The 23,616-nt window shown below is 32.4% G+C and overlaps 1 protein-coding gene and 1 long non-coding RNA gene across 5 annotated transcripts in view; one reads left to right on the top strand and one right to left on the bottom strand.

The window, feature by feature from the left end:
* Nucleotides 1-3,380: 3,380 nt before the first annotated feature.
* The window catches only part of LOC118179780 (uncharacterized), a 47,006-nt gene continuing 26,770 nt past the window's right edge, over nucleotides 3,381-23,616 (bottom strand). For 2 of the 4 annotated variants that reach the window (XM_085819172.1, XM_085819187.1), the window contains exons 2-5: nucleotides 8,934-8,985; nucleotides 8,668-8,855; nucleotides 5,680-5,823; nucleotides 3,381-3,938 (exon numbers count right to left, since the gene is read on the bottom strand). In XM_085819172.1, coding sequence (XP_085675298.1) covers nucleotides 3,714-3,938; nucleotides 5,680-5,823; nucleotides 8,668-8,855; nucleotides 8,934-8,985 — 609 coding nt within the window. In that variant the 3' untranslated portion in view covers nucleotides 3,381-3,713. Of the gene's footprint in view, nucleotides 3,939-5,679; nucleotides 5,824-8,667; nucleotides 8,856-8,933; nucleotides 8,986-13,557; nucleotides 13,703-23,616 lie in introns of those variants that run through there. The other 2 variants (XM_085819182.1, XM_085819176.1) reach the window with 2 other exon arrangements.
* Nucleotides 16,547-23,189, top strand: LOC146999195 (uncharacterized). Its single transcript, XR_015041765.1, has 2 exons — nucleotides 16,547-17,236; nucleotides 22,717-23,189. It is a non-coding gene; the product is annotated as an uncharacterized LOC146999195 (long non-coding RNA).

Below are 23,616 nucleotides of genomic sequence, written 5' to 3' on the forward strand. Positions count from 1 at the left end.
ACCTACGACATATTGTAGGTCGTGGTATAAGAATGCCAAGTGAAGTGAAAGTAAAAGCTATTCTTGATTTTCCAGTGCCATCCACAAAAAGTCAAGTCAGAGCATTTTTAGGATTAGCGGGATATTATAATCATTGCATTCCCATGTTCTCATCTATTGCAGCACCTTTAACAGAAACTTTGAAAGGAAACTTAGAGAAAATAAATTGGACAGAAGAGTGCACAAAAGCATTTGAAGAGCTAAAGGAGAAATTGTCTCAAAGGCCTATACTACATGCACCTACCTGATTTCAATAAGGAGTTTATTTTGCAAACTGATGCTTCAAACTCTGGTATGGGTGTCATTTTAGCTCAAAAAGATGAACGAGACAATGAGTGTGTGTGTGTATTTAATTATGGCAAAGCGCACTAGGGCTATCTGCCTAAGGGAAGGGATGCCTTTCGTGGAAGACTTTCTAAGGGAAACTGGCTCGTATACACGTTACACATGGGGAAAACCACGAAAACGCCCATGCAGCCAGCCCGTTCGCGGGATTCGAACCTCGGACCGAACTACCAGTGTTCAGCGTCTTTACCGCTCGGCCGCGAACGAGACAATAAACATCCAGTATTATACTTCAGTAAGAAGTTTACAGAAACTGAAAAAAAGTACTCTACCACAGAAAAGGAATGCGCCACCATAATATTTGCTGTAAGGAAACTTCAATGTTATTTAGACGGGCATACTAAATTCCTCATCATGACCGATCATAATCCCTTAGTTTGGCTCAAAAATAATGTGAGTCTAAATCCACGACTTATGAGATGGGCACTGGTACTACAACCCTACAATTACACGATCGTTCATTGAAGTGGTAAAAACCATAAAAATGTAGATAAGTCGTACTCCCTGGCCTGATTAAATAATTTGTTTCTCTATATAGATAAAAAAAATATTTTGTTCCTTCCTCTCTTCCTCAGTTTATGTTATATCTTGTATTTAAACTCTGTATTGTGCTGATATTGTCATTTTGAAAAAAAAAAAAACTTTAATTTATAAAAATATAAATTAAAGTTTATCTGGAGGGGGGAGAGGTTGTAATATCTTGTTATTTAATAAATAAATATAATTATTGTTGAAGTGGCAATGCCATATTTGTATTAAACCGTTACTCAGTAACATGAGATATTGTTTTAAAAAGATTAGGATTCTGAAGATTTTACAGCTAGGAGTAGTATGAAATTTTGCCACTTAAGAATTGTATAAAAGTTGTCTATCACCATGAACTAGAAATAAAATTTATGTTCTACTCAGAAGATTGTCTGTTTGTAAATTACTGCAAAATACATTACACCGTGTATTCTGTTAATGGAAGCAACAAACTTAAAGGAGTGGCAGCAGACATTATAAAAATTTTAATTGCCATGGAACATGGTATCATAAACTCTGTTTAGTTGCTGAAAACCGTGGTTTTTAACAAATAACAGAGTCATCTTTCCTCTAGATGTTAAAGCAAGGCTTGACATCTAAAAGGTGGCAATCTTTGGTATAACAGCTTCATAAACAGGAATCTGTTGGTAAACTCTTATCAAATCTATGGTTGAAAAAATCATTTTTCCATGCAGAATATGTGTACCAATCCATTAGAAATGGTAGTGGGTAACTGTCTGGTATGATATTTGCATTAAGACCATGGTAATCACCCCATAGTCTCTAGTCACCAGTTTTTTTTTAAAGTGAGACTTGACCAGCTGTTTTTGGATGTTCTTCAAAGACCTTACAGCAATTGGGGTTACCTTTGGTTTCGATGTAATGCTGCACATTGTGTTCTGTAAGTTTATAATTTTTTATGTTGGGTTTAAGTAAGTTAGAAAATTTATTAGAATGTCTCTATATTGGTTTTGAAAAATATTAGTAAGGAAGCTACTATTGCACAAAGTACTATTAGTCGTTAATGAGGTGGTGCCATCGATTAATTTTCTATTTTTACTATCGACTAACAAATTAAAATGTGAAAGAAAGTATTCCAATGATAAGTTTATTGACATCCACAATGATAAAAGGCCAGTTAAAAGATCTGCGTAGCCCTAAATCCGGTTCTAATAATTTTTTACCATACGTTTTTATTGCTATACTGTTAGCTACAAATAGCGCAAGCTTAGACACAGTTCTTTTTTCTGATAGTGATGGTGGGATAGCCGAAATTTCTGCTCCAGTGTCAATTAAAAAATGGGTTGCTGATGCATTGTCATGAATATATAGACAACTCAGCTGGACCCCCCCCCTTAACTTCCACTTGTCATCGAAAGCCAGGGATTCAGTTTTCCTATTTTGAAACCTGGTATTTGCATGGTGTGGTGCACTTGTAAGCTCTCTCACCAAAGCGTTGATGAAAATAACAGTTATCTGGGTCACTGTTATTTTTGGAATGATTTCTTGAATTTAATTGTATCTTCATCTTTTTGGACTGGGAATTTCTACGCCTATTCATTTCTGCTATCTGCAGTCTCAAGTTTGATATCTGTTTCTGTAGATCTTGGGTTATAATTTTATCAGATGGTGGAGAAATAATACAAGCTAACCTGGGGTGGACTGGGATTTAATTCCCATATTTTGTCAGCAATGTATATAGTTTAGACAAATCATCGCTGATTACAAATAAAATGCTCCACATATTATGTGGTAGTCATTGCATCCACAATGTTTTCAAAAATTCATCTGAGACTTGAGTTGGAATGGTTTCTTATCACCCAGTTCTAATTTGGTCAGAAGTTTCTGAGTTTTCTGTTTCAGAATTGGCAAAAATTTCAATAAGATTCTTTTTAATGGCCAGATATTTGCCACTGTCTGGGGATGTGGTGAGAATATCGGTGATTTGTGACAATGTCCCTGCTTCAATAGAACTGATTATAACTGTGTTTTGTTTGATTAATCATAATTTCAGAAATGTGGGATTGAGCTTCGATCTGAAGAAACCATATTTTGGGTCGGTTTCCAAAAAAGAGGAATTTTGATGCTAACCGCCTGTGGCGACAATCACAGTTGTTGCATTTTCGTTTACTTTCATCTCCATCAGCCATAGTAGATGTAGGCCTAATGGATGTACAGTTATGATTCAGTTGTAATGTTTTTTATATAGCTTAAGCGTTTTTAGTTAAAGATTGCCTAGCAAAAACTAGTTTTTTTAGTTCATTAATTTTTAACACATTTGATACATTTGGAATATACTGAAAATATCATGTTGTGCAGTGTAGTTTGAAAAAGCATATATTAATTGCTATAATATTATGAAATATCTTATACATAAGGGAAAATTTCAAAATTCTAATGCTTTCAGAAATCAAGTTTCATTCTAACCCCTATTTAATTTTAGTTATGTCACAGTACATGAAGAAAATAAGTTATGCAGCTTGTCCTAATAATTTATTCAAAAAGTAATGCATTTGCAAATATGGATATTTTACTTACAACTGTGTGAATTAATAGTGACTTACTACACAATTTTATTAAAACTGCACTAACTTAAATTTATAGCAGTATTAAGATGAATTATTTAGAGTGATACAAGATGTGAAAAAAGAATACAGATACAAAAATAAATGCACAATTTCAAAGTTAAATATAAATTTCACAACTGTCACAAAAATATAATTTTATGAAACTGAAATTTCGCCTGTGATAAGTAATGCCATCCCTATACTAGAATCTCGTGTATTAAAATATAGTCTGTGCTATCACCAAGGTATTTTGTGTCCTTTACTACTGAATAATAAACCTCTGTGGCTTTCTTCTGCTTTAGCCAAAACAATTAGCATTCCATTTACGCTAACTTCTGTTGTTAATGGTGCAGCATCGCCTCCCATATCTGTCTTCACCCAGCCAGGATGCAAAGCCATAATAAATATACCTGAAGGTTTTAACTCTTCTGCAAGAGTTCTTGTAACCATGTTTACTGCTGCCTGAAAATAAATAACAGAAGTTTATCATTGAGGTATTTATATATAATAAAATATCATTTATGCATCACCTAACAAATAATTCATTTTTTACATTTTTGAGTACTTTAATAAAAACACACCTATACAGTAAACTGAATTTTTTAAGTTTGGGTGAAGATACCCAGAGGGTGTTTACATACTTTTAAAATGAATTCAATGAAGAATTTTTAAAAAGCAAATGATTTGTAATAAAAATTTCTGGCAACAGCTCAGTATTTGAAATGAGAAACATTGTCTGCTACTTTTAAATTTATTCTTCTTTCAAAATGTTGCATGTAAACAAGCTGTAGATTGAAGGATATGTTTTTGCACTTTCTGAAGAGAAATATTCTTATTCCAAAAAAAGTTGTCAAATGCATAGTATTAAAATTTCTAAGTGCAAAATAAGCAATATTATTAATTAGAAAAGGAAAAATGGTCATCATTGTTTCTACATGAAAAGGAGACCATATATGAATACCTGAAAAGGTATATATTGTTTTTAAAGTTTAATCAGTGGTAGCAAGAGGAAACTGACACAATTGCAGAATCTTTAAATACACCTGTAGCAATAATAATTAATAGACCAAGATTTACGATTTAAGAAAGCTAATAAAGTAACTCACTAGCTAACTTAAGAAAGCTCACTAGCTTTTCCCAAGGCAAGAATTTGTAGAACCCTGTATGAAAATTAGGTAGCAGGAGATAAATGGAAATACATCATGACCCTCGATGGAGCATGGATTTATGTAAATGACTGCAACAAAAAAAGATCTATTTATTAGCGAAAGAAAAATTTACAAAACTGGTTCCGTCAATGCTAAGAAGGTTTCAGTAAAGGTTTATGATAGTCACATGATTCTCTCACAATAGGAAATTAAAAATAAGATGAGACGGACAAACTGTCAAAATCATCTCAGTGTATATCAAGAGAAAATTTTGCACCAGATATTTACTGAAGAAATTCTATTTTTGTACTCAAGTGACTTTCGGAGGTTGATACAGGTATTGCACCTTTTTAATGTACTCCTACAAGGTGCCCTGACATTTCAGCTATGGACTGTCTCTGGTCTCTTAAAAAGAGCTCTTTTTAAGTGGAAACCTACCATTACCGATGTACTTTGGAAAGCAATGGAAGAAGAATGGAAATAAATGCACCTAGAAATTTTGTTAAAAGCCCTTCTGTCATGGAAATCACGGTGCAGACTTATAGTTCAGAAAAAAAGGCTATCACACTGAATATTAAAAAAAAAAAATAATAAAAAAATATAAAAAAAAAATAAAAAAATACTTCTACAAATATGTAAACACCAGATGTTTCTTCTTTATTACTAGAACATTGAAGGGCTAATGTCTGTTGTAGCCCCTAATTAATACTTCAGGTCCTTCTCAATACAGGTTAACCACTCAACTGATGATTTTAAACCATCATTTCTACAAAATCTGCATACAACTTAGGTTTCAAACCTAAGTTCTTAGTCCTAAGTTATCTGTAAAAAATCCATCTGGATTTTGCCGTACTGAGTTTCTGAACATATGATACTCTGCAAAGTTGGATAAATAGCTTCTAACCTCGAACACCCAAATACTTCACTTATTTTGGCATCTGATACAAATTAATAATCGTCTACAAGCCAAATTTTAAATTTATATTTTAAGATAGCCTAGAAAGATAAGTAAAGATTTTTAAATCAGAAATAATTGCTTAAATCTTTCCTTTTACCTTGCTCAGTCTGTATGACAGATAATCTCCACTGTTGTTTTCTCCTATAGAGCCTAAGTGTGCAGATATATTAAGTATGGCAGATTTTCCAACATTTAATGGGAATGTTCCACTGTCAGCTTTTTTTAGCAAAGGTAGCAGTGCCTGTAATAGAATTAATTTTTAGGTTACCTACATATTTTAGTTTGCCTTTTTAACTAAGAATTTGTGGAAAAAAAATCCTATGATGTAATATCAAAATGAAACATATGTAAAACTTTATTTTATTATATTAAGGTATAATATAAATACATAAGTCATAAGCAGTCATTAATATGTTGTTGCTGAATTTTACATGAACTATAATATTTTGTTTTGTTTTTTAAAGTCGTTTTAGAAAGTATGCATCTTGTGGTAGAAAAGTAACGAGACTGTTTTTATAAAATATGGCACACATTCATAAGTTATAAATCATGGTATCTTCATCAAGATAGTCAGTTCTTCTAGAAAACTACACTGTCGGAGAACCTGCTCCCAATTTTTGCATTACAGCTGGACTGCTTGAAGTAGATCACCATGAACTAGACAGTTTCAGTTTTCCGGATCCTGTCCACCCTGTCGAAATGGTGACCTTTCAAGTAAATTTTCAAAAAGGAGAGAAGAAAATCACACAGATTCAGATCTGGAGAAAAGGGGTTGGGAAATACTGAGTGTAAAATTCTGTGGCTAAGGAAATTATCATACTGTAATACTCAAGTGCCATGAATTCATGGCTATCCATCAGCAACCCTCTTTTGAAAATGTCATGAATAGCAACATTTGATTCACAGTTTGTCATAATGCATAAATTCCTTGTGAATAATCCTCCGATTCTAAAATAAAGTAAATAGCATTAAACCTGATTCTGGGTTTGTTTATCCTTGCTTTTGTAGACATGGAAATTGCTTACTAGTAATTCTAAAAACTAAAATGACTAGTACACAGATTTCCAAATCACCTCAGAAAATCCAGTATTCTTTACCAATTATCACTTTTTTGAGAAAATTCCTGTCACTTTGGAAATAGTCTAGAACAGCGGTTCTAATATGAATTTTAAAAAAGATAAATACATTTATACAATAATAATCAGCAAACTACACATATTTCATTCACATTGAAAAATTATAGGAAAAGTACAAAAATCTTACCTTTCCTGTACAGAAAGCTTCACATTTCCATATCATTGGAAAGGATCTTCATGAAAAGCATTCAAAAAGAACAAACCGGAAAACACAAAGCAATATCAATAAACTGATAGTGTCATGCCGCCAATTTTTAATTATTGTAAACATAATAATCATCGCTTACTCAGCAATGGTGCGATCGATCAGCAGTTAGACGAAACAAAACGGAAACTTCCAGTGACGCAATTATAAACAAGAATGCAGATGGTTCTCATAAAAATCCATCAAGTTGCCTATTGACATAGAGAAAAACTGTGTTATTAACGACTACAATAGCATAATATGTTTGCAATTCAAAAGGAAAGAGAATTCTAGTTCACGCTATTAACAACAGCAGCATATCCATGGATGCCAACTCTCACTTTCAAATGTCACTAGATACATCTGCAAAAGTAGCTAAAAAGTCGCTTAATTCAGAAGGAATTTTGCTAAAATTAGTAAATTAAAAAGTAGCTAAAATTAAAAAAAAAAAAAAAAAAAAACCGTATGATCCATATTCCGTAATAGGTTTTTGTTACTAATCATTTTTTAAACTGAATCTTCATAAAAATGCAATGTCTCAATTTCCCATCAAAAAGTTTTCATGGACCACCGGTACCACTGGTCTAGAAGATTCAAATATACAGTTTTAAAAACACTTTTCTGCTTAAATGGGAAATTTGTTTTAATAAGTTGTCACTATCTTCCACACACCTAATTCCCCAATAGAAATTTTGTGCTGTAAATTAAATTTAACATTCCATGAATTTTGCAATAAAAGAGTTATATTTATCTTCTATCACAAGCTGTATTCTAAGCAATTTAACAATATTTTTAAGCGCTAGAAAACACGTTTTCTTCTCTTTGATCTTTTATAAAAGGAAAGGATATTATTTTGGCTCCATCTTTTCATTAAGAAAAGTATATATCTGCTTATTGCTGAAGAAGAAGAAAAAAAAACATTATTCAATTATGTACAGTAGTTGTCTGTTTTACCCTTTAAAAAATTCACTTTGAAAGCTTGTTTAATCTCCCATTTTTACTGAAAAAGCTTATTTGGAAGTTTTAAGAGGAAAAGACTTCTGAAGGAAAGCTGATACTATGTGTAAAGGAAGCTATAGTCTTGATAATGCTTGGGGAGTTTTAACATCTGCATTGTCAAATGAGAGTTACAATAATTGATCATTTAGAGCACATAGTCACCTTGTTTAGTATGATAATTACCAGCATCAGTTGCCATATCAATGAACCTGGATTTTAATCCCAGAGAAGACATGGATGGTTGTAGTTATCTGTTTCCCATTTGGTGAATTTAATTTTAGTCTACTAATTGTGGAACACCATTGACAACATTATCGGTAGTGAGGCAGTTAATGGCCAAGGGATTTGACTATTCCAGATGAATTGCTTAATAAACAGTCACACAGCCATTGAAAAAAAAAAAAAAAAATTCAGTTAATTTACGCTTACAATCAAAGTTCACTGGACCACTAAGCAATAAAATAAAGAATTTTTTTAAATATAAAGAATGTTTATATATTTTTATTGTTAATAACCTAAAAACTGTAGCACTAACACATTAGCACAAATTGGCAATTTTTTTTTACAGAATAAAAAGAACAATGGCTTATAATTTCAAAAGAATACTTTACATAAGCAATTGAATATCAGTTCATCAGTGAGAGAAAAATCACATTTTTTTTTAGATTACTATTATAAATAATTAGATTTTAAGATCTCCAATAAACATTAATTTTAAAGTGAGCCTACTTTAATTAAAAAGTACATAAAAACATTATTAAGTTACCTTAGTAAATAAAAGAGGTGCAACAGCATTCAGTTCAAAACTCTCCATGATGTTTTTTCTTTTCACAGACAATAATGTATCTCTAATCATCATTCCTGCATTATTTATAAGAAGGTTTACTCCACCAGATTTAATATGCTTCTGAATATTAGACACAATATCTCCATAGTTATCAAAATCCATCATGTCTAAAAAATGATTTAATTAAAGTTTATATAGAATCATCTATTACATCTTGAACGAATAATTCTATTTATGAATAATACCTGCTTTGATGATATGCACATTTGGACAGCTACTAGCCATATCCTGCAGTTTCTAAAAGAAAAACACTATTTTAAAAATTATTTTTTAACAATTCAGCTACTGCTCTATTACTGACTGCCTTGCTTAAGACAATAATTTTATATTTTTAAGATCTCTCAGGTTCACATTGTAAATAAGTGTGAAACTGAAGAAAGTTTACAAGGATTATTACTTCAAGAACAAAATTTATTTGAATGTAAAGCATTATACATTCTGCTGTGTGGCAGATACTTTTTCCGTGTAGTTTCCATGATTATTTACATATTAGTATACATTTAAATCATATTTCAAAGCCTATCTCGTAACATGTGATGTCTTAATCCTAGACATTGTGTTATTGCCCTTCTTGGGTATCTTCATCATGTGAAGACCTGTGGCCATTAAGTGGTTTCTTGAGAGCTGGCAGGAAGTGAAAATCAATAAGGTGAGGATTATATAATAATGCTGCATAAAATTCCTGAACTAAAATGATCATGCTTGGGTAAACATTATCATGGGGTAATAATACACCTTTAGTCAGATCAAGTTCAAATGATAATAACTGAAGATAATATAAAAATTTCAGTATTATATCCTACACATCTGCATATATGATGGCCGCTGCCTCTCCTGCCCCAACAACATGCTTTCCTGACTCAAAAATGCAGTAGTCTTCACCAACAGACAGCACCACCTTAAATTTCTTGCTTTCTAAGTAGCCTGGATGCTTCCATTTCATGTCTGTAATTTAAATTCTGAGGTGTAAAAGTGAATACATATCTCATTACTAACAATAATATCCTTCAGAAAGTCTTAGCCATGAATAGCATGTTACTGAATAAATGACAAGACATAAGTAATCCTCTTCTTTCATTCCATAGTTCTTCAAAAGAACTCGATAGGCCATCATACACACACCTTATGAAATTTCGACTCTACATTAATTTTATATGAGACTTATAAGACATCTTTTTATCTGTAAACACTTGTCTGTTCTCCTATACTGCCTGTTTTCAAGAAAAAGCTAGATAGCTAGAATTTCTGAATGTTGAAAAATATTCAAAAGATCCTGGATATTTTTCCAAATAAATTTTGTTTTTAAAGTAGCATAAACTTTGTAAACTTTCTTTTAGCTATATAAACATTTCTCATTCATTTTTTATAGCTACAAAAATATTTTCATGTGCATTTTACATTGAAACTTTGTTGTATGATAGATGCAAATTAGTAAAAAAATATATAAACAAAATGAACTCTTGTAACACTTCACCAAAGATGCTTAAATAAATCTTATTGTATTTATGCTGTAATGATTTATAACTACAATACTAACACTAGATGAATTATCCATTCTATACCCAGGTGGCATTTAAGAGGCATAATTTTAAAAAGTAAATAATTTTAAAATATAATAATTTATAAAATTTAATGTTTTTATAATTTAAAAATGTAAATAATAAAAACACTCAAAACCACAACTTAAATACTGAAAGAGATGGAGCATACTGACATTTCCAGTTCTCTTTTCAAGCATGATCTGCTACCACCTCTTCTCTCATAGTCACTCTTCCCCTATCTCCGCAGTGCCCTTTACCAATGAAAAATGACACATTGTACTTAGCATGTTATAAATACATTGATGGAAAATGAAATCCCAAAACTAAGAAGAAATCAGTTCAATGAAATGAAATCAAATGAAATGTAAGCAAAGCATTTGTTTAAATAACATATTTATTTGATTAATGTTTCAAAATGTAAAGTACGAGTGAGAAGAGCCATTTCACATATCAAATGGTGGTATCTTAACCACTGCAATCATAATATTAAATGAAAGCATACAAACATGCATGTGCCATACAAGTACCGTATGCCATTTTGTGCATTTGGTCGGTCAAATCAGCAACGGTTTTTGCGACTGTGAATGATACTGCATTTGCCATCCAATTACGTTCCATACATATTCAATGGAAGAAAGACCAGCAGATCTCATAGGTCAATGCAACATGTTAGCACATGTACAGCACACTGGGTGATAGCAGTGGTATGCAGCATTATCCTATTGGAAAATGTTCTCAGGAAAGTTGTCAAAGAATGCTAGTACAACAGGTGCAGTCACTAATCTGTTATGCAATTTTACTCCCAAAGGGTGTGGTATAAAGACAAGAATCCTCTTGTTGTCATAGGAAATTGTTCTCCAAGCCATATGTCCTGGTGTAGGTCCAATGCATCTTATGTCACAGAAAACTTGGTTTCAAGTGCTCACCTAGGCTACTTCTAACAAACATACAGCCACCATTGCACCAAGATAGAAACAACCCTCATTTGATAACACAATAAATCTCCACTCCATCCTTTAATCAGCTCTCTTGAAACAAATGAAATGGCATATAGTGATGTACAGTTAGTGGTATGGATGCTACAAGGCATCTGTTTTAAAGGTGTCTCAAGTAATCAATTTGTTATAGTTTGCTGTGGTGCCAACAAAAGCTTGAATGCCTGCTGCAGATGCAGTGAGAAATGCCACAGACATGTGACGAATATGTAAGGTGACCAGATGTCCCACTTTTGTCAGGACAGTCCCGATTTTTAGCAGTTTGCCCACGCCTTTTTAAAAATGTCCCAATTTTTAGAAAGAATGCACGGCAAGCTAGGGAATATATTAAAACAAGAACTTAATTAGAATGTGCAAAAATCATTCAATCATATTACTCAAAATTTCCCATACAGTAATATTTCTGAAAATTATCTTTTTAATTAGATATGATTATTAAAATATATATTGATAAGGAAAAGCTTAAATCCTGGACATCAGCGTTCACAATAGAATCCAAATGGTTAGAAATATTTCATCATTTTGGAAAAAACCATGTTCCATACAAAAATGCACTAAAAACTGCAGAATACTCCAGGAACTAATGCTGTGACCGAGTACTTTTTTCTATGGTAAATAAAGTGCGACATCAGAAAAATCATAATTAAGTGTTGAGACTTTGAAAGCCATTTTATGTGTGAAATATAATTTAACAAATTTTTGTGAAAAATTTTATGACCTTTCAAACAACGACAGCAATCTACTAAACAAAATTCACTCAAATGAGAAATATACCAAAGAATAAAATAATACTATACATAATTTCTTGCATTTGTAAATTGAACTTGTGTTGAAATTTTGAAAATATATTACAATACTATTTTTTGTCCTATGAAAATTTGTGTTGCTCTGTATAGACTAAATGTTTAATCCCCCTCCACCCCTAGTCAATGGTGTCCCACTTTACCAATGTTAAAATCTGGTCACCATACGAATATGGTATCTTCCCTTTGAGTGGTGGTAAGTGTATGGACTATGGCCATTGCCTTTCCATGATCGCTGCTGCCAACATCCATGCATAGTGGATATATCCCTATTAATTCTTTCTGCAATATTGGAAATAAAAAATCCACCTTCTTGTACACAACTTTGTTCAAATTCAGTAAGCTGCTGATACTGTCTTCTTCATTTTCTTAATGACATTCTAACACAAATTTCACTCACCACACGCAGTCCAGAAGGTAAATACAGTGCATGAAGTTTATGTCATATATTTAAAGTCAAAATTATTTGTGTATTTATAGTGGTGCTACTAACATCACACCTGTTTGTCTAGCTCAAAATTTGAATAGATGACTTTCAGACGTACAAACATGTCTCACAAATTTTGTTTATCTAGCACAATTCCTTCTTGGTGTTGGGATTTCATTTTCCATTTGTGTATCTCAAGCTATTCTTTCTCAGTCCATTGCAGCAACATATCAGATATGCCACACAAAACTTTCAGTATACCTCATTAAAAAAATTGAATCTGGATGAATTGGCTACATTCCATGACCTTGTAAGATCCAGAGGCCCCAACTTGTCAGCAAACTGTGGTAGTGACTGCTACTAAGTGTGAATTTACACAGAAACGTAAGAAGGGTTTAAAGCCTTTTTTATTCAATTTTTAAAATAACAGATCTGTCCACTTGATGCTCACAAACTACGCCGACCCGGCGGTTTAACTGAAAAATAATGACTGGATGAATAAATAGCGAGATCATTATCCACGAGGCTCTGAGATCTTAAACTAACCTAACCACATTCTAAAATTACCGCTGAGATTCAGCGAGCTTACTGATTAAGCAGTTGAAAGACCTAGCAAAATCTACCGAGCTAGGCACACAGGCTGACACGCGCTGTTCTAAAATTTCTACCAAGCAATATTCACGTTCGCAATTCAAGTAGCACACCTACAATCTCGTTTCCTTCCTAATTTAAACTCAGCTTACTTCCGCTAAATTTGAATATACTGCGCACTCTACTACAGTTTACATACTCTAGCATTGGCAATTCTAGGGGAAAGTAAAGGCTAGACAGGAAAGATAACTTAAAATAAATGTTAGTTAAAATAAATATAAACCCTACATATATAAACCTTACCGCTGCCAGAATTTGGCAAACTTGGAAGCAGGTTCTAGAAACGACCTGCTGAAAAGTTTCCACATTTTAACCTACGATTCAAGAGCCCTGTTTACATAAAACAAACTTTTGCCTAACAAAATTTTACAATAAATTTTGTAGATGATTACATTACAATATCTTCTTACAGGATCCTCTCTGCTGTCGTTCTTCGTCATTCAATCTTTTTCTCTTCCTTCTAGCATCTGGAAGGAATAAGTATCAGTATATTCCAAATACATTATGATTTACACTTTCTTAATACTCGGTAGTATTTAAGTTTTCGATCATTTTCTTTTCCTTATTTAAATGCTTAAATTCACATTCATTCAAATATTCAAACATGAATTTAACTTTACCCTGGTTCTCTACCATGCATGGTGTCAAACGGGAATCTTCATGTTTTTGTATTTCAACACTTTCCCTAACCACAATGATTTGTTAGACTTCAATCGACAAATTATGACACACCCTATTCCAACATACTGAAACACAATGAGCTATGTTTAACATTCTTAAATTCAAGTGTGGGTGGAGAACCCTAAAACCACATTCATTCTAATTTCCCCCTTATTCATCTTTTCACATGCAGGCTTTCGCTCTAAAGCATGATTTTATCTACTGTTTAACACTTAGGTTTTAACTTGTTTCTTTTGAGCATTTACTTTTAGCATCTAAAATTTTATGCTTCTAGACTAAATTCTACTTTAACATAACTTTCAAGTATTTACCTATATTTACAAAATTCTAATACATATGATTTTTACAATTTACAATAAGATGAATAAGAGAAAATAAAATTTTACTTCACGTTTTCTTCGCCAAGCTGGCGGCACTGAAACTAAATTTTCCATTAATACAACAATACGAAGCTATTTTACATTCGGCCAAATTTTGGCTTTAACATAACAGAACCAGAAAGGTCTTTCGACCAACATGAACTGCTTGTTCTTAGATATTACACTTAAAGAAAATAATGCTTTTGCTTTAGCTAAATACAGTAAAACTAAACTAAGTCTCAACCAAGACAAATTGACTTCCGTCAACACATAGAACTTTGTATTTACACATAAAAGTTCAGACAAATATATATATATATATATAAAGGTTTAACTTATCTTTGACTTTTCGATGCTTGGAACTCCGACATCCTCTTCTGGCAGAATTGATGCCAAGTTACAGAATTCATGGAACTTAACCTCCTTTTTTGATTTCTTCCAATTTCCTCCATGGTCACTTTCCTCTTTTGCCCTCTGTACGCCGGCCTTTTGGGGTGGTAGTCTTCGGGTTCCTGTCTTTTCCGCTTGGCCCCTGAATGGCTGGTCTTAGCGGTCTGGATTCTTGCTTGAATTTTTTCTGCTGGTCCCAATTTTTTCGTTCCTCTTGATGTCTCTTTCTTCTCATGAACAGCGGCCTTGTTTTTTTTGACTATTTGTCCCTGGACATGGTTTCCTTGACGCAGATTTTCTCCTGTGGGACCTTGTACCTGGTCTTTTCCTGTTGCTGTCTACCAACGATTCTTTACGAGGCGGCGTTGATTTCCTGCACTTCTTGACTGCTGGAGTCTGACCATTCTTTTTCCTTCTTTTCGGAACCGTAGAACAGCTTGTAGAAGAACTAGGTTCCTCTTCTGTTCTCTGCTTCTTGGGTGGTGCAGCGGGCGGCATTAATTCTGGAATTTCCACTTCTTTTGCACTTGAGTCCTGCAAGAAACTTTTAAGGTTTTTGAAATCATTTTGATTACAATATTTTTTTACCTGGTCGGGACTTGCTTTACAGGTTTCCCCTTTCTCGTTCTTAAGGTACAATACGACTCCCTCGATTCCCTGCATTACATAGAGGCCTTCAAACTTCGGAGCCAATTTTGCAGTGAAATTGTCTGGGGCACTTGATAAAGAAAATTTCCGCTTTAACACTTTATATCCCCTACTTTAAAATCTGCTTCATGGCGTTTTCGATCATAGTAAAGTTTCTGCCTATTTCTTGCTGTATCCGAACTTTTAACCGCCTGATCAATAAGTTCCTGTATATCTTTTTATTTGAGTTCTTGTTCCCTTTGTTGCACAAAGAATAATTTATCTAGTGGCGTAATTAACTTACATCCTAAAAATAATTCTGCTGGAGTTTTTTCCAGTAGTATCATGACTTGCTGTTCTTAAAGAAAGTCATGATAGGCTAATCAGGCTAACTCATTTATGTAGCCATCCCAGCGCTTATGATGTGTGCTAACATAGCTTCAAATTATTTTTACAATATTAACTCTTTCTGCTATGTTTGCCTGTGGTCTATACGGAACCATTTTGATATGGCGTATGCCAAGTCCAGTGCATATGTTTTCAAATATTTGGCTAACGAATTGTTTACCGTTATCGCTAATGACTTTTATCGGTGCACCGTATTTTAAAACGTACCTGTGTAAGAATGCATCTGCAAATGTTAAATGTTTTGGTTGACGCACGTGTAAGTGCAATAATTTCTGTCCACTTCGAAAAATGATCTACAATTACTAAAATAAAATGATTTTTATTTAACTCACTCTGGGGAAAAGGACCAAGGAGACCTATGCCTAAAATTTCATTCAGAAATGTAGTGTGAGTGCTATTTAAGTACCCGCCCGGGCTGTAATTAATATCATTTATTAATTGACATCGATTGCAGGACCTGACATAAGCAGTTACTATTTTGTATAATTGTGGGAAATAAACCGCCTCGCGTACCCTTCTTATAGTCTTTCTGACCCCTAAGCGACCCGATGTTGGCGCGTCGTGTAATTCTTTCAAAATGCTCAATCGAAGCGAGGCTGGGATGACTGGCCTTTACTCAAAGTTTTCGTTTGTTGATTTCATATAAAACAATAAATTATCTATTATTTCATAGTTTTGTGCCCCACTCTACTTATTGCGGCGACATCTGTACATTCAAAAATTTTGAGGTCATTTAAATAAGCATAAATACTTCCAAATTCAGGATCAGCTTTCAATTCAGCAATAATTGTTCCTCTAGAATCTAAAATTTTAGAAGTCAACACAGCGCATTTGAGTTCATTCCCCTCATCGTCCAGTTTTATTTGGGATAGTGCGTCAGCGACATTAATTTCTTTTCCTGGTTTATACTTACCGTAATTTCACGCGTATAGTCCGCGGACTATCTGTGTTTAAAATGCAAATTTTTGAAGCTGCGGACTATCCACCAGTGCGGATAATACGCTGGTTGTTCACGGTTAAAATTGTTGAGATTTAAAAAACACGCTGTCGTGAACTGCCGATGATCAAATATAAAAAAAGCGTGAGATTCCAAGTATCCTTCGCACTGCTTTAGCACAACTGCCGGGAGGGGGAAAAGTAGTTGATGAGTCAACTCGGTTTTTAGCCATAGTAGCAAGTACCTGGAGTACGAAAAAAAGCATGATTCGTTTACTTATAGCGTGGTTTGGCAACACCGAGTGAGTGGGGTCGAAGGTCACATTTCATTACCACTTATCGGAATTCGTTGTTGACAGGTTATCTTCGCGAGAAAAAAGGGGGAAAAAATGGGAGGAGTTACGAGATTCTCTGGGTTGCATGAAGATCTACTAATAACTTTCTCGCCAAGTAATTTGGCGTCATTGGCTCATTCTTATTTCTGGAACTGTGGTTGAAGAGTGGTATGTTTTTGATCCGTAAGTATGCTAAAATTCTATCGTAAATTTTTAATACCTTGTTTTCCAAATTTACACATTTTGCTTGATTAATTTGAAGTTGTTTGTTTTTAGATGTGCGCAATGGCAAATTTCAGATTATTCGTCAAATACCCAAGGTTTCTATTTCTCTGGTAAGTGTTTGCTTTATATCTTATATTTATTATTAAATATGAAAAGTAATTTTTGCATGCGTATATTTTTTCATGCTCATTTTCTGTTTTATGTGCTGGTAGATTTCTGGCCGATTACCGTGTTTTTAGATAAATGCGCCATTTTCATTTAGGTCGTGTAGAGATTACTGTTTCCATTTTTTTTAAGTAACCACGAAAATTCTAACACATGTAAAAGCTTTACTAGTAAACTTTTGATTGAGGATATTTCAAGTAAATGTGCCATTTTTACTGAATTTGTGTAGAAGTTGCTCTTCGTTATGCCTTTTTTGAGCCAATATGTTAATTAGTTGTATTATTTTAATGTGTTGTTTTGCAGATTAGTGTAGTTTATTTGACAGATGTGTAATGCTGTTTGTTGAAAAATGCATTAGAACCAATGATGGTAAGAGCTTGGCCTAGCAAATTGGTAAAATATTACCTGCTCTTAATTACTGAATCATATTGTAGGATAAAATCTGCTGTTTATGTATGAAAATTTGTACTTTATCTCTGATTATTTGGTATATGCCCAGAATTTCATTATTAATGATCGATTCATTAAAATTATTTTTAATTGTCTACTTTGTTTTGTGTTGCTGCTGCTCATTCTGCATTTTTTTTGGGGGGGGAGTAGATATAAAAATTAATTCTTTTTTCTTTTTTTTCCCTCCATGTCTCTTTTTATTGTGCTAGTAAATTTCTGACTGAACTCATTTCAAGTTGAATGTGGTATTTTCTTTAGCTCATGTAGAGATTCATCAAGTTTTTGCTGGTAAATTTTTGACAAAATTTCAAGTAAATGTGCCGTTTTTACTTAGTTTGCATAAAAATTGTTCTTCTTTATGCCTCTTTTGAATAAATATGTCAATTCTTGTTTGTATTATTTAATATCTTGTTTTGCATATTAATACAGTTTATTTAACAGATTGAGATGCGAGAATATTCGTTAAAACTAATGCGGGTAAGTTCTTGGCCTAACAGATTGGTAAAAGATTTTCTGATCTTAATTACTGAATTTTATTATATTCTAGGATAAAAGTCTGCTTTTTACGTGTGAAAATTTTTATTTTATCTGATTATGTGCCAAATTTGATGATTCAAGAAAAATGCCATTTCTGTGTGTAGCTAGTTCGTTGTTGCTGTTCGTCATGCAGTTCTTTTGAATATGTATCAGTTTGAAAATTTATTCATACATGTGTATTTTTCTCATCCATTTTTGCTGTGCACTTTTCCTGTGAATATTATTTTTATTTAGTCTATATAGAATTTCCTCTTTGTATTTTTTTGAATAAGTATGATAATTAGTTCTTGTTTGTGTTACTTTAATGATCAACAATCCACTTTCGAATGTTTGTTAATTATAGAAGCTAATTTTACTTTCTGCTTGCAGTTTTCTACCTTTTATCCAGACATTAATAACATCTGCCTTTTCATTTCTAAACTTAAAATATCGCAGTCGGGAAAAGGTTTCAATTTGAAAAGTAGTGGCTTTTCTAATTGCAAGAATTTCTCTTCAGAACAGAGTCGTAGCTAGGGTTTTCAGCGCCCAGGGACAACTGAAGATTTCGCGCCCCATACTGCTTGCCAAGGATAGAAAACATTTAATTTTAAAATGTCGTAATATCAGTTTGGCGCCCCTTGGATTCTGCGCCCGGGGACAGATGCCCTCCCTTGCCCCCCTCTAGCTACGCCCCTGCTTCAGAATTATAATTAACATAAGCTGTGCATTCTCTGCTGAGTATTTCATTTCTCGAAAAGTCTAGTAGACCTTTTAAATCGCAATTTTAATCTTTAATTTTTTGGATATAATTAAGAATGAATTCATTTGGAAGCAATTTAAAAAATAAAGGCATTAAAATATTTCTGTATAAGTCGGTATATTTTTAATGTTGCCGTGCAGCGTAAAAGCATCTCTACTTTCTCCCAGAAGTCTTGCTATTTTTCAGATTTCAAGGTTGACTTCTGTGCCTTGTTTTGCAGATTAACATGCTTTATTTGATTGCATAGAAGTTAACTTTTCGTAAAAAGGCCTTAATTATAGTATCATTATTGGTAAATTCAATGCTTAAACAGATTGGTGAAATGTTTGACCTTAACTACTGAATTCTGCTAATTATATGGGATATGTCCATAATTTAAATTTTCTCCTAATAAATCGATCAGTTGGAACAAAATGTGAAATGAATTTATTAAAGAGTATGTCATTTGCTGTATTTATAAATTTCCAGCCATGCATAACATTTAATAATTATTTATTTTTAGGATAAAAAAAAGTAGTAGCAGATGGTCCTACCAATTTGAATAAATATGGAATTTAGTTTTTAATAGTTTTATTTATTTCATGTAATTTATGGTATTAAAGTATAAAGGCTATGCTCGTGGATTTTCTAGTAAAGGCAAGTTTCCAATCAATAGCAGCTTTTAGTGGTTGAGCTATGTATCCAGCATTTTTTTACTATTAAGACTAATCATACTAAAAAAATTTGAGCATTTTTTTCAAGTAAAAATTAGTATGTTATAGCTGTGCCAGTATCATTCTGCATAATGACAAAAGTTCATTAAATATGTTAGTGACATTTAAGTGTTGGTTTTGATTATCATGCAATACTGAAACTAAATTCAGAATTTCATTATTGACAAAAAAAAAAATTTTTTTTAATTCTGGGTATGAATGTCTGAGCATGTGTGTAAATTTTAAGTCATAAGAAACAAAATTAATTTGTTAAATTTGTTTCTTTCATTTGATTAATTCGTTAAACTTGCTGTTGTCTGTGAAAAATTTTCCTATTGAACTTTACCTTTCATTTTAGTGGCACATGTGATAATAGATTTTTAACCCCCCAAAAATGAAAATTTCCAAGTGTGGCTATAGAGAGTATGCTCAAGTTCATAAAATAACTTAGTTTTTCTTTATCATCACCTTTCTGTTCGAGAAGCTTTTCTGCAGCATACATTGACCACCCCTTTTCTATTATAAGAATACAGTCAGAAGTCTTTAATCTGGACGTCCATAATCCGGAATGATCTATAATCTGGACCTCAAAGCTACAAACTTTCTGCGCATGCTCGTTTAATGTATAACGGACGGTATAAGCTAAGCTAAAATTATCTTATTCAGTTAATGTTGCAGATTGTGTTGTTCCTTAATCTTCTAATTGGATCTGGCTTATTTTTTGCGGACTGTTGGAGCAATTTTATAAAAGTAAGCTTGAACTTTAGTTTATGTCAAAAAGAATTTCCGATTCTGGAGCTGCCAAAGGATCTACAAAGCGAAAGCATGTTTTGATGTCCATCAAACAAAAAGTGGAATTACTGCAAAAAATGTATAAAGGCATATCCTTTGTTTCTCTAACCTTTCCAAAATCTGTTTATCAATTTTACACTGCTCTGCGGGGGGAGGAACATCACGGCGCGCAATGAACTGGAAGTTGATCTGTCAGCACTATCCTTATATTCAGGGCAGATGTTTTTATTTTATTCGGCTTGTAATTCCTTGCTAAATGTAGTATTTCATCTCAATGTACTCCGTTTTTGATATGATTTAAATCAAATTTCTCATCATTATATTACGGATACACATCAAATAGTTTTCTGATTGCAATTTTCTAATTTCGACTATGCGTAATGTATTCTTTACACATGCATGTGTTGAAAGAAATGTTTAATAAAGTAAACAAATAAATATTAAGTTTTTTTTTTTTTTTTTGTATATTTTGATATCCTTTAGATCATAATTGCTCTTTATTTCATAAATTATGTTTTCAAATTTTTAATGTCTTAACAAAGGAAAATGTTTCTCAGAAATAAATGGAATGTATTTAATTAAACTTAAATTAGGCAAATTCCATTCCCTCAATCTCTAATGATTTTCAAAATTTTTAAATTCTATTTCATTTGAATTGTACTTTTTCTTGTTACATTTTATTAAATTTCATTTGGTCAGAGTTGTCTTAATCTGTAGTCATTTCTAAATTTTTATATAAAGATTTTAAAAATGGAATTAGCCAGAGAATATAAGAATTAAATGTTAATATATTTTACAACAGAATTGAGTTTCAAATAGTTCAATAATCTAGTCCATGTAAATGTGAACTGAATTTTAATTTGATTTTTCTATTAATTCATTACATTTATTTAGGCGCCTAGAATGTGAACATGGTAAATAAAATGGCAAGTACCCATTCCTCAGTATATTTTGGTGGGAAAAAACTTCTGAAATTTATGTTCAGTTTGTAGTAATATTATTCAGTTAACTTCATATTTGTTTAGGAATTTCACAGGGTGGGTGATCTTCTGTGCAAGATACTGAGAAAATTTTGATATTCTTTATGCTAAGAATAATTTCAAGAATTAATAAATTTCAGTTTTTTTATATGATAGACTGATTATTCAAAGTAATATACACCAAGGTCACCTTGGATGATCAAGAGCTTGTATCATACATGCATATTAACTGTTATAGGATAGCTATGGACTTTGGTCCTTCAAATTGTTTTATTAATATATATACAGTATTCAAAGAACTACAAAAGGGTGGAATGTAGTGAATAAAACATTTTTGCTTCTGATAGAAGTGTACAACTGACTGAAAAATGTAACAGCCATCGTTAAAATTCAACATCATTTGAAAGATCTTTCTTAAGTATAGTACATATTTTTAAAAAATGAAACTGTATACAGTCAAAAGTCGTTAATTCGGACACCCATAATCCGGAATGATCTATAATCTGGACCTCAAAGCTAAAAACTTTCTGCACACAAGCCGTGTTGGCACATGCGCACAGGCGTTTTACGCATGCGCGTAAGACCTTGACTACTGCGCATATGAGTGTGCGCAAGTGCAGAATACGTTTTCGCCTGCGCGTTTAATGTATAACGGACGGTGTAAGCTAAAATTATCTAATTATCTATTTCAGTTAATGATTGCGTTGTTCCTTAATCTTCGAATTGGATCCCGCTTATTATTTTTTGCAGACTGTAAGAGCAATTTTATAAAAGTAAACTTGAACTTTCGATTATGTCAAATAGAATTTCCGATGCTGGAACTTCCAAAGGATCTACAAAACGAAAGTATGTTTCGATGTCCAACAAACAAAAAGTGGATTTGCTGCAAAAAATGGATAAAGACATGAAGAATGTGACAGAGAGGTTAGTGAAAACGAAAAAATTTCGATTGACAAGTTAGTCGGCATTCTCGGCACAGCAATTAACGGGACTTGAACAGCGGAACTTTGTAACTGAACAAGAAATTATGTCTGTTTATAGAATTAAAGAGAAAGTATTATCACATAAAACGAAGCAACCTAAACAACTTACATTGAAAGAAATGTTTAATAAAGTAAACAAATAAATATTAATTTTTTTTTTTTTTTTTTTTTTGTAAATTTTGATACCCTTTATAATAATTATCATAATTGTTCTTTATTTCATAAATTACAGTTTCATATTTTTAATTTTAGAATTTCTGCATGCCATCTTACGAGATTTAAACTGATGATCTATAATCCGGAATCGTCGAAGTCCCGATGAGTCCGGATTAACGACTTTTGACTGTATATGAATTTCTGGAATAATGTAACATATTAAAAGAAGATAAATTATGTATTGAAGTGAATTATGCATTCAGTATTTCAATAAATTTTCCATTTTATACATTCTTAAATCAATATAAGAATTATCAGTATTTTTAAAATCATTAGTGTAGTTGTTTTAGGAAAACTTTGGTTTAAATTCAGGCTTAGATACTAAGAGTTCTGTTTTATGAAGCAAAAGTATCTAATATTTGTTTTGCAATTAAGTTGAGCTCAAATCATTAAATGTGAATGACATAATAGAAAAAAAAATCAGAGTTATTTTAATGACTGTGATGATGATATGTTATCTCTTATCACAGGAAAATACTTGGTATTTTATTTCAAGAAAAAAAAACCAGCTGGGATGTTCTGTGGAGCAAGGTTTTTAAATTTTTAAATCCTGTTCCTAGAGCAGACTTGCTAGTTCTTGGTTGTAGGTAAAGTTCAAATGGTATTTTAAGAACCTGAGGCTTAAAAAAAAGCGGGGAATAAATAAAGGTTTATTTTTTATAGAAAAATTCATTTATATTTCAGTAGTAATTATATTGTGTGGCTATTCAATTTCTTCACTAAAACATTCTCCAGTACTTACATAGTATCTCATCGACTGTAAAAGTTAGGGAGATGCTACCAAATTTCTGTTAGTTGTTCCTGTGGAACTCTGAAAACCTGACGCATCTTTATTTAACAAAAAATCAGTGTTCAACCTGCTTTGTAAAAAAGCTTTCATCAATTTCTATTAGTTTGTTTTGCCTTCCTGATTTTACTTGAAGCTCTGTTTAGAAT

The sequence above is a fragment of the Stegodyphus dumicola genome, chromosome 1 (assembly GCF_044657685.1).
Source record: "Stegodyphus dumicola isolate Sdum_Otavi_A_Nest chromosome 1, ASM4465768v1".
Taxonomy (NCBI): Eukaryota; Metazoa; Arthropoda; class Arachnida; order Araneae; family Eresidae; genus Stegodyphus; species Stegodyphus dumicola.